General features: G+C 45.2%; 1 protein-coding gene across 1 annotated transcript in view; it reads left to right on the forward strand.

The window, feature by feature from the left end:
• The window catches only part of epb41l3a (erythrocyte membrane protein band 4.1-like 3a), a gene marked incomplete at both ends in the record, with an annotated part of 83,219 nt that overhangs the window by 11,339 nt on the left and 59,164 nt on the right, over positions 1 to 12,716 (forward strand). The window contains 4 exons of the mRNA XM_083661138.1: positions 580 to 655; positions 1,103 to 1,224; positions 1,471 to 1,567; positions 4,355 to 4,442. Of these exons, the coding sequence (XP_083517264.1) occupies positions 580 to 655; positions 1,103 to 1,224; positions 1,471 to 1,567; positions 4,355 to 4,442 (383 nt within the window). The remainder of the gene's footprint in view (positions 1 to 579; positions 656 to 1,102; positions 1,225 to 1,470; positions 1,568 to 4,354; positions 4,443 to 12,716) is intronic.

A 12,716-nucleotide genomic window follows, 5' to 3' on the forward strand; every position in this document is an offset into this window, starting at 1 on the left:
ACAATCTGCTTCCTGTTCACAGCGGCACGCACATGCCCAGTGTATGGTCATGTGACGTGTGTGGTGAGGTCATGTGATGCGTGTTTTCCAGGTGTTATTGTGGATATACTGTAGCTTCAGGTGGGGGCACGGTGGCGCAGTGTTAGCGTTCTTGCCTTGCACTCTCGCCTCACAGCAAGAAGGTCCTGGGTTCGATTCTCGCCCAGGATGCTGCCTTCGGTGCCTGGTGCTCAGGTGGGCTAGCTTGTTGTGTGGTGTTTGCATGTCCTGGGGTTTCCTCCATTTGACATCAATATGGACCCCACTAAAACATGCAGAAGATGGATGTCTCACCAGTGGGGTTTGGAAGAAGTTGGTCCCCGTGCGCTTCACTGCAGCTGCCCACCGCTCCTGGCCTGACCATGGAGGAGGACGAGCCAGGATGACTAAAATGTGGAGGACAAATTTCACGGCGCTTTTAAGCATTGAAGAACTGCTTAATAACACTGAATAAAACATCTCTCTCTCTCTCTCCCTCTGTGTCTCTCTACCTGTCTCTCTCTCCTTCTGTCTGTATCTCTCTACCTGTCTCTCTCTCAGGTGTTCCCTGGAACTTCTCGTTTAATGTGAAGTTTTATCCTCCAGACCCCGCCCAGCTGTCTGAGGACATCACCAGGTTGGGTCACACACGTGTCAATCAAATCTTATAGTTCATGCTCAAAAACGAAGCCTGGTATTACACGGTGCAGCTTTCTCACTCAACTTCAGTTGGTTGAAGCTAAGTTGCATGGTGTAAAACCCTCTGCAACGCACTTGAAACTTATCTGAAATTCAGTTGTTGCTGCAATAATTGCAAAACTCTCAACTTTGTGAAACTAGTTTCATGCAACAGCCAATCAAAACGTTGATAACGTGTCAGATGATGATGTCAAACAGTGAGCACAAGTGCTGCTGAGGCCATTTCACTCGACACGAACCTCAGGTTCTGCCGGACTACAATATGGTCTCTTCAGACGGAGATGATCCTCATAGACTTCATGTAAGGTTGGTCAAGTTTTTCATTTTGTCAAAATGTACTGGTTCTCTGTCTGTCTCTCTCTCTTTCTGACCTCTCTGTGTGTAGGTACTTCCTGGTTCTCCAGCTCAGACAGGATGTAGTTTCTGGTCGACTTCCTTGTTCGTTCTCCACTCACAGCGTCCTCGGCTCCTATACCGTCCAATCAGAGCTGGGAGACTACGACCCTGGTAACACTCTACTCTACTCTACTCTGGTTCTAACACAGCATGTCTTTAGACTGTGGGAGGAAACCCACGCAAACACAGGGAGAACATCCAAACTCCACACATAAAGGACTGAGTGTGGATTCAAACCCACAACCTTCTTGCTGTGAGGCCACCACAGTGCTAACCACGGAGCCGCTACTCTACTGTATTCTATTCTACTCTATTCTTCACAAATCTTCTGAACTCTGCTGCCCTCTGCTGTTTCAGAGGAGTCGGGCTCAGATTACGTCAGTGATCTTTCTTTCGCTCCAAACCAAACCAAGGAGCTGGAGGAGAAGATCATGGAGCTGCACAGGAGCTACAGGTTAGCACATGCGCACGTGCGCACACACGCGCGCACATACACACACACACACACGCATGCACATGCACACACACACGCATACATACACACACGCACACACACACACACACACACACACACGCATGCACGTGCACTAGTGATGCGCGGGCCGCAGTTATAACCGCGCTGACCGCGGATATCCCACCCCCGCGGGCGGGCCGGATCATAAAAATAAACATTCTGATTAATTAATAGCGGATGGTTTGCGGGCGGTTGAAACGATGTATCATTAATGAGGACAAATAATATGAATTACGTTCTCTAGTCTATGAACGTATTTTAAGCTACATTTTTCGTCAGGCACATTCTTAGTCGCCTATTGTAGATCCCCCAAAGGACCCACGGCCGTAAACAAAACAATAGCCATGTGCTTCAGCTGAGTCTCCGCTGAAGACGTGTTTGAAGAGAAGACGTGTCGAGTAAACTACATGAGGGCAAGTGGTGGACTGGACATAATACAGCATGGAAGTTTATTTGGAGTCTTGGACTGCAGCGATCGCACCAACGGCAGCAGAAACCGTAAGTTCGCTCCTTTTATAGCATTGTGAAATGTCAGGTGCATGGCGGGCGCGGATCTATAAATAGTATGAAATAATTTGCTGGATTTATGGTGGGCGGACGGTTCATGCATACACGCGGATTAGGATGGCATAAAAGCTCATCCGCGCATCTCTAATGTACACACACACACACATACATACACACACACACACACACACACACACACACACACACACACACACACACACACACACAGCGAAAAAGTATTTTCAGCTGAGAAACTCCAGTGTTGCATACTCCTGTTTTTGTTTAATTGTTGTTATTGAGTCTATTTCTGCAATAACTGCACTTACGGCTGTTTAAACTCCACGAACTTTGATGTTACTGCTCGAGGTGGAGAACCATGGAGGCAGCCATTACTGTTTTGCCAGCAGCGTTCCTGATTGGCCGGTTACGATGTCAACTATGAGGCAGGTCCCTGATTGGCTAGTGCACTTTGTAAAATCTGAAAGCCCCCACCCCGGGGCAGAGACCAGACGGTCTAGTAGAAGGAAACACAATGTGAGTTCACATGACCGGAGGGTTTACCAGGCTACAAAGAATTCTCCTAAAACCAGAATAATATCGGCATATCCCACATGTCTTAATCGGAAAATGCTAAATTCGGAAAATCCAAATAGAATAAATTATGCTGTTTACATGACCCTCATCAAATTCAGAATATTGTCCTTTTCGGAATAATAGTGGAATATTGTGCACATGTAAACGTAGTCATTTAGGACTAACAACACCTTCTTCTTTATGTTCCATCAAGTGATCCTTGGTGACTATATAGATTCCTGTCCTCCAACTGTCTCTCTTCTGTGTGAGATGTTTCAGTCACAGGTCCTCTCCCCCGTCACTTCTTTTATGGTGTCAATCCATCTTGCTTTTGGTCTTCCTCTACCTCGACTTCCTTCAGTCTTTCCCAGCATAATATCCTTCTCCATCCTACCTCCTGATCTCATAATATGTCCAAAATATCCAAGTTTCTGCTTCTGGATGCTGGCCTCCAGAGACATTTCTGCTTGTATTGGTTCACTGACTTGTTGGTCCTTCTTGCTGTCCATGGTGTTTTCAGGACTCGTCGCCAACACCACAGCTCATCTATCCTTCTCCTTTCCCCTTTCCGCACAGTCCATGTTTCACTGCCATATGTCACTACAAGAAAGACCAGTGTTTTGACCAGTCTAACGTTTGTATTGACAGATACATCTGTCTTTCCACACTCTGTTCAGACTGGTCAATGTTGTTCTTCCAATCAGATTGCTTGGTCGGATCTACGTGTTGTATAATAGCTAATAGTGTTAGCTTGTTGTCTCTACATCTCCATGTCATAACCACACAGAAAACACACCTAATCCCAAACCTCTGTTTTGGGTTATCAGTTCTTATCTGTCCACATTCCGGTGGGCTACTCATGTCAAATAACACGACTTCATATCTTAATAAAAGCGAAAATCGGACTGTAGAATAACACAACGAACAAACAATGAACTGATATCGCTGTGAAGCAGCGTTCCCGTGGCCTAGATGCGCATTCATGGATGCACGTTCATGGAGCCCCAGAAAATACAGCTTTATGCAGCTATTGGTGGCTTCTGAAGAAAAAATAGCTAATTTTTCTTTTTTTATAATTGAAAGAGTCGTTTTTGACACCCAGACATTTTTTGCCTGAGCTTAACAGCTGCTGCTTTCCCCATGTAAGTGGATGGGAATCTCTCTTTTTGGGCCTTATGGCGTCACGTGACTTGCAATACCGAGCTTGGCCACCATGTTCCATTTCGTTCACAGCCCGGCGTTGTTCCTGGGGGCTTGGAACTGCTGAGTGAAATATTGCCCTCCAGTGCCCAAAACCGACAATGCATGCACTTTCACTAACTTTATCGTTTGGAGCGCGGCACTTGAAATCTTTACAAAAAACCTGCTTAAAATCCACTTTGAATTTTAAAAAGTGTCAGTTCAGGCACCGTTTAGGCACCGACACCATTTTAAAAGTATTGTCTCAGCACTGTATTGCCAAAATACGAAATAATACCCATCCCTACTTACTACGAGCATTTTAGGTTCAAACCGGGCTCGGATAGGCCTGGGTTTGTTATTTTCTAGAGTTGGGCGGGATCTATGGTCTACATTGATTCACTGATGTGAGGTGTGTGTGTGTGTGTGTGTGTGTGTGTGTGTGTGTGTGTGTGTGTGTGTGTGTAGGGGTATGACGCCAGCTGAAGCAGAGATGCACTACCTGGAAAACGTGAAAAAACTTTCCATGTATGGAGTGGACCTTCACCACGCAAGGGTAGACACATGCACACACACACACACACACACACACACACACACACACACACACACACACACACACACATACACACACACACACGTGTGACCTCTGACCTCAGCGCTTGTTTAATATTTAATAATTCAACTCTGACGGGCTCTTTAACATGGATTTTGTTCAATCTGACACTGTACAAAAACCAACAACACACACAAAGACACAATTTGTATGTATTTATTTATTTATTTATTTGTTTGTTTGTTTGTTTATTTGTTTGTTCTGACCAATACACAACACCAACAACTTGGCCGGGAAGGACAGGGAAGAAGATAACTTATTATATCTGCCCCTTTCTCAAAACGTATATAACTTATATATATATATATATATATATATATATATATATATATATATATATATATATATATGTATAGCAACTCACATTTAAAGGATTACAATTCTGATTAAAAATGTCCTATCTATGATGAGGACAGAAGTTGTTTAAAAGATCTAGCAGGGGGGAAAAATCTTATTAGAGGGGCGGGGATACTCACATGTATGGTTATGGTTGAATTAAAGTATCCAGAGGGTAACAGAAAGAGTATAGGTAAATGTATTACAAAAAACAAAGCAAATCAAATATTAACAATAATAATAATAATAATAATAATAATAATAATAATAATAATAATAATAATAATAATAATAATAAAAGGGCCCTTTTGGGAACCCCTGATCCATGGCCCTGGACAACTGTACAAATATGCCCCCCCCCCCCTTCCCCCCACCCCCAATCGGCAGCCCTGAGGGTGTACCTGTACCACCTAAAGAGGCAGCTGCAGAATACATTTTTAGTTATAGACTTACTAAAGTGTTTTGTTCTAAACTGAAGAGAATATGGTGTCATTATAATAATTATTCATTTTAAAATAAATTAGAAATTATTTTTGTCGGGGGAAAAAAGAGAAAACTCACACCCAGGTGTTGAAGTAAGCGGTGCAGGTTTTACAGGTCGGGTCCGTGCGTGCGTCTGTGTGCACATGTGTGAGCGGCGCACGTGTGGGCTTTCACCGGCTTGGAACCACTGCACCTTCTGTCTCCACTCTCACTGCACCTTCTGTCTCCACTCTCACTGCACCTTCTGTCTCCACTCTCACTGCACCTTCTGTCTCCACTCTCACTGCACCTTCTGTCTCCACTCTCACTGCACCTTCTGTCTCCACTCTCACTGCACCTTCTGTCTCCACTCTCACTGCACCTTCTGTCTCCACTCTCACTGCACCTTCTGTCTCCACTCTCACTGCACCTTCTGTCTCCACTCTCACTGCACCTTCTGTCTCCACTCTCACTGCACCTTCTGTCTCCACTCTCACTGCACCTTCTGTCTCCACTCTCACTGCACCTTCTGTCTCCACTCTCACTGCACCTTCTGTCTCCACTCTCACTGCACCTTCTGTCTCCACTCTCACTGCACCTTCTGTCTCCACTCTCACTGCACCTTCTGTCTCCACTCTCACTGCACCTTCTGTCTCCACTCTCACTGCACCTTCTGTCTCCACTCTCACTGCACCTTCTGTCTCCACTCTCACTGCACCTTCTGTCTCCACTCTCACTGCACCTTCTGTCTCCACTCTCACTGCACCTTCTGTCTCCACTCTCACTGCACCTTCTGTCTCCACTCTCACTGCACCTTCTGTCTCCACTCTCACTGCACCTTCTGTCTCCACTCTCACTGCACCTTCTGTCTCCACTCTCACTGCACCTTCTGTCTCCACTCTCACTGCACCTTCTGTCTCCACTCTCACTGCACCTTCTGTCTCCACTCTCACTGCACCTTCTGTCTCCACTCTCACTGCACCTTCTGTCTCCACTCTCACTGCACCTTCTGTCTCCACTCTCACTGCACCTTCTGTCTCCACTCTCACTGCACCTTCTGTCTCCACTCTCACTGCACCTTCTGTCTCCACTCTCACTGCACCTTCTGTCTCCACTCTCACTGCACCTTCTGTCTCCACTCTCACTGCACCTTCTGTCTCCACTCTCACTGCACCTTCTGTCTCCACTCTCACTGCACCTTCTGTCTCCACTCTCACTGCACCTTCTGTCTCCACTCTCACTGCACCTTCTGTCTCCACTCTCACTGCACCTTCTGTCTCCACTCTCACTGCACCTTCTGTCTCCACTCTCACTGCACCTTCTGTCTCCACTCTCACTGCACCTTCTGTCTCCACTCTCACTGCACCTTCTGTCTCCACTCTCACTGCACCTTCTGTCTCCACTCTCACTGCACCTTCTGTCTCCACTCTCACTGCACCTTCTGTCTCCACTCTCACTGCACCTTCTGTCTCCACTCTCACTGCACCTTCTGTCTCCACTCTCACTGCACCTTCTGTCTCCACTCTCACTTCACCTTCTGTCTCCACTCTCACTGTACCTTCTGTCTCCACTCTCACTTCACCTTCTGTCTCCACTCTCACTGCACCTTCTGTCTCCACTCTCACTGCACCTTCTGTCTCCACTCTCACTGCACCTTCTGTCTCCACTCTCACTGCACCTTCTGTCTCCACTCTCACTTCACCTTCTGTCTCCACTCTCACTGCACCTTCTGTCTCCACTCTCACTTCACCTTCTGTCTCCACTCTCACTGCACCTTCTGTCTCCACTCTCACTGCACCTTCTGTCTCCACTCTCACTGCACCTTCTGTCTCCACTCTCACTGCACCTTCTGTCTCCACTCTCACTGCACCTTCTGTCTCCACTCTCACTGCACCTTCTGTCTCCACTCTCACTGCACCTTCTGTCTCCACTCTCACTGCACCTTCTGTCTCCACTCTCACTGCACCTTCTGTCTCCACTCTCACTGCACCTTCTGTCTCCACTCTCACTGCACCTTCTGTCTCCACTCTCACTTCCTTCCTTCAGTTAGTTCTTTCAAATTGAAACCTTGCCTTTCAGCAGCAGGACATGTTTTAACAACAGGGCTCCGATGACACAAACACAAGAGAGAAATTAAACTAAAGCTACAAAATAGCCTACAGCCTTTTAAAAACGTCCCCTGAGGCAACCCTGGTTCATTCACACATAATACATCCATAGCACACACGCATGCGTGGTTTGAGGGGAAGAAGGCAGAAAGGGGGGTGAAGTGAGACACTCTCATGACGATGATGTACTACAGCTGCACTACCCGCAGCAGCCACTGCGTAGCGCTGTAAGCTGTCTGAATGGCCCCTTAAGGCCGGGACATACTCCAGAGGGCGCGCGGCTAATACCTAAAATACACTACAAGAGTTTCCCTCCGATTTTACACAGGATGTCCAGTTGGGCTCAGTCTGTCTTTGTTGACTCTAGTCTGCAGTTGTTGTGGGCAGTTGTTGTGCCAGTCGGCAGCATAATCGGTTAGTGTATGATGGGTACAGATTTCTAATCGTCAAGTGTAAACTAGGGTTGTGGCGATGTCACCAAAATATCCATCGTGATTGTTTCACAGTCAAACATCGTGATTAACGATGGCATCGTCATTTATGCCATCAGCTGCTGCAATGCACGTTAAAAGCAGGACAGCTGAGCTCTTCATGAGGCCGACAGGCAGGCTACTTAGAGCGGTGGAAATGGGCCATACGCCACTGCACAGAGCCAGGCGACTCAAGCAGTACTGCTGTAACAGCTAGTAGTAGCCTAGCTGCTGCTGCTGCTGTATTTCTCTCTCAACTCTCTCCAGTCTCCTCAACTCTCTCTTATTAGGTTCAAAAGCCCACGCGAATCTAACGTTTTATATCCCCCAGTAATTCTGTCACTTTTCTGCCAGCTAGTTAAATTCAACACACACACGTTGTTGGTCAGGATCTGACTGTAACGTTAACGTTAGCCTATTTGTTTTGCGCCGTTCAATATTGCTAGTGCTGTATCAATCAACTTCAACTTTCACTTTGGAAACAGGCGAGTTAAATTCACATTGGAAGACTTGTACTCACTGTGGGTTGAAAACAGGAAAGAACGTGAAGTTTCTTCTTTCTCTTAAAAGTTTTCACAACAAAAGAACTGACTTCTCATGCGCGGGGGACGCCCCGGCGCCATTAAACAAGCGCTCCCAGTGCAGAGAAGCAGTAGAGCGGAGGAGGGGGAGGGGAGGCTTCTCTGAGTCTGAACTGGGCGCGCTCGTTTAATGCTGCCGGCGCGTCCCCCACGCGTCACGGTAAGTGGTATGTTTTATTATTAAAACGGCACAAATTTAATTCGAACAGATAATTAATCACGATGATCCGATGTAGAAGGCTCAGAGGTCCATGGGGGGTCGACCAATCACGATGGTCGATGCCATCGTCCATCGTGCCAACCCTAGTGTAAACTGCCTCCCGACTCCAGTCAGAGCCAGTCGGAGCCACAACGATTATATCAAACATGTTTGAATTTCTCTTGTAGTGTAAACTGGTGCAACGACCCGACTCAACTCAACTCAACTCATGTGCATGTGGAATCCCGTCAATATCCAATGAAAAACTAGGAGGCAATGAGCCAAAAGCAGTCATATAGCTCGTCTTCATACGATAGATATTTCTGATACCAAGGCACACGTGAATGAGGGAAGCAAAGACGCTATGCCGGTTGCTCACGGTTAAGTCAGAATAAAACCAAAACTTCCCGTTACGAATTTCAAAATAAAAGTATACCATTGCAACCGTTTTGTGTGTGTGATCCGAAATACCCCCAAGTACCAAAGAGGACATGAAGAACACATTTGCATAGAAACCTGTTTTAAATTAACGCAATGTTGTGGCTTCGAAAAGTCAATTTTAACCCGTAGTGAGTCATGCAGTAATACATTGGCGCTTTTATTTTGAAACTAAAATGATGTCTAGCTTCCGTATGGTTAGTGTGGTAGTGTGTAAAGGAAGAAAGCTCGCACACTGCAGGGCTCCAAATTCGAGTGTTTATTCACACCGGTGGTAACGTTTCGGGTAGGGATGCACGATATATCGGCAATCATATCGGTATCGGCCGATGTTAGTCATTTTTTAACATATCGGTCATATCGGTATCGGTCAGATGTTGCAATGTTAATATCGGTTATCATTATCAGCCAAATTCTTCACATTGATATGAAATAATGCAGTAAATCTATGATTTATGGGCTTTTCCAAAGGCTTTGCAAATAAAGAAATGCATAACTTTTTCAAATTCAATGTTAACATGTGTTTTTCAGTATGTACAAAATGTGATGATCATAAAAATGTGGTTTTATACAGATCATATCGACATCGGTAAATATCGGTTATCGGCCATAACAGCAATGTTAATATCGGTTATCGGCATCGGCCAAAATGTTCATATCGGTGCATCCCTAGTTTCGGGCAGCACCCTGCTCCCAGGGCGCACTGCGCTTTGCAGGGAGAGACAGGAAGAGGAATAAAATGAAGAACTAAAGTAGACTAAGCCGTGTTTTGACCACATTTCTTGACCCATGTGGTAAACTTTTTCTACTTGTTTGTTTTTAGTTATTTCAAGTAATGTGCTGTGTTGAGAGAGAAAGATCAACACAAATAGGCCTATTCATAGCCACATATAGCCTATTCAATAAAAACAGGTTTGGTGATTCTATTCATCTGCTGATACGATCGTTTGAGAGTGAAACCACAGTACTGAACATATAATGGCGTTTCATTGACTTTTAATTATTAGAGCTTAGATCGGGCCCAGAAAAACAAGCCCAACTCGACCCAACCCCGAGCCCGTTCTGTCTGGGCCCGGCCCGTCCCATTGGATGCATTTATGGGCCCAATATCTGACCATGAGCCCGGCCCGCCCCGACCTGGGCCCGAGGAATAGAAGGGATATTCCGGCCCGCGGGCCCGATCGGGCCGGGTTCGGGTTCGGGCAGAGAATCTAACCTCTAGCTGTTATTATTATTAATAATGTTTATTGTTATTATTATGTAATATCATGTAAATGCATGATAGTGGCGTTAGCTTTCACTAACTTTCCCCACTTAGACCAGCTTTTCTTTTGTTCTTTTTGTTCTGTTGTGTTCTGTCTCTCCGTCCGTCTGTCCGTCCGTCCGTCTGTCTGCCTGTCTATCTGTCTGCCTGCCTGTCTGTCTGTCTGAATGTCTAGATGGTAGAAAACTGGTTTTATTGCCTGTCTTCAGCTAAGATAGAGGTAAGACTGTTTCCTGTGCGTGTGTGTGTGTGTGTGTGTGTGCGCGCGCGCGTGCGTGTGTGTGCAAGTGTGTACTGTGCCATCTACCAGCCTGAAATCAAATCAACATAAAATCAACATCTAATTCAGTCTCAGACTTTGTCTCCTTTAGAGGAAGACAAATTGTCATGCCCCGCCCCCCGCCCCTGAACATCGGCCAAGTTCGACTTTACTGAAATAACATCATGACGTTCCTTTCACTTTTTAGTGATTTATGTTGTGCTAATAAAAAAGCTACTTCCAATTCATCAAACCACTTTTTTGTTGTAAATGGCAAATAAACTTGACATTTGTCACGAGATATAGCTCAGGCGGAGCCTGTTTATTTTATTTATTTTCTATTTAACCCATTTCTAACCAGGTTAGTGCCATTGAGATCTTTTAAAGGGGGAGCTGGCCAAGACAGCCACATAAAAAGTTCCAGACAAAACAACAGTAAATAAAAAGTAATACAAAATTGAAATAGCCTACCTACGGACATAGACAAAGTGGCGAAAGTGCCAGCATCAAATAGAAGTACAAATACCAAGACCCAGGAGTCCATGAAATACATTTAAAATAGCATACCTAAGGACATAGACAAGTAGCAAATGATTCTTTCACCATTGTACCTACCATAAAACGTGAATGAAAAGCCGAGTCCCAAATTGCCGCAGGTCCCATATAGAAGCGGGGTCTGGCTACATATTTTGTAAATAAAACACGGGTCTCAATTTGACGCCTTTCGCCGGCCTTTTTTTTACTTGCATTTGCGACGTCACATTTGCTGAGCGATATTGCGACCCGTGATACATATCGTGCATTCCTTTATAACTGGGGACTGGTAATCTTACGACTTCAAAGGTCATGAGCTGGGCGGTGACGTCATCAGAGCTGGTATGTCCCATTCCAAACTCGTAGGAGTCTCAGCAGCCCCAACCTCAAAAATCCAAGATGGCTGCGCCGCGCAACAACAGTAGTAGTATAATCGTAGTAATGTTGTTTAGCACTTCTGTTTTGTTTGTGTCTCATTAAATCAGCTGTACACACAGCACTGCCTAACATCTATCTGTGTGGACATGAGGCTGCAGTGTTTGTATGCGCAAATTGCCGCGAAATGCCATGTTGTCAATTTTATTGCTAACAATGGCTAACAATGGCTAGCCTGGCTAGCGACTGGATCTGACCAATGAACAGTGAACTTCCCAGCTCAAGTTTTCTGCAAATGGAACGCTAACAAAACGGATGTGATGTCATTTAGCCTCCACATCCCAGTTATTTTGCGATAAAGGAACGCACCAATAGCATGCGGGCACGTCACCTCAGTCTCCCGCAGAATGATCAGGATGCGGGCTAAAGAAATCTACGCCTCGGTGGGAAGATTTTGCTGCTCGCTCCGGTTCGCTTGACAGATTCCTCCACTGCAACAACTTTTCTGTCAGAACACAACACAACTGTTTCCCAGAAATACGGCAGACACTTCACAGAGAAGCTCGTGGATTTTGTCACATTTTCAACGCGGATTTGAGTCAAAGAAGATATAGGCAAGGGACATCATAGCCACGGATGAAACTGCAGTGTGGTTTGACATGGTCGGCTCAACTACAGTGAATGCGAGAGAGAGATGCGTACCTGTAATTACGACGCAGCTGAGTGATGCGCTCTTTAAAGTGGAAATTTGTTTACCATCAACACATTTTCATTCTGAGCTTTTTCTATTAGTTTCTGATGATTTCTTTTACACTAAATCTGACAGGTTTGGTTCAATAATTCGTTTGAGAATTGTACAGCTGCGAAATAATCTTTGTTATGTAACATGCATGTCAGATAATCTAATGATACATATTCAAGGATCACATTATGCCAATATGTTTTGAAAGGAACCTTGTCTGTTATCCAGTTCAACAGAATGCACTTTCTTTCACAGAATGTTAGCATTTTAATGTGACTTATTGTTGCAGCTTGCCATTTCCTAAATGGTATTCTACTTGATTTGAAAAGATGGCCACCTACACTCAGTCTCTTGTACCCTGGCTGAATTGAACATAACTTGGTCAATAAGTACCGGTATGTAACATACAAAATAAAACAACCCGTAATATCTTAATTTTATGTAGA

This window comes from Poromitra crassiceps, assembly GCF_964638095.1.
Source record: "Poromitra crassiceps genome assembly, chromosome: 2".
NCBI classification, from domain to species: Eukaryota; Metazoa; Chordata; class Actinopteri; order Beryciformes; family Melamphaidae; genus Poromitra; species Poromitra crassiceps.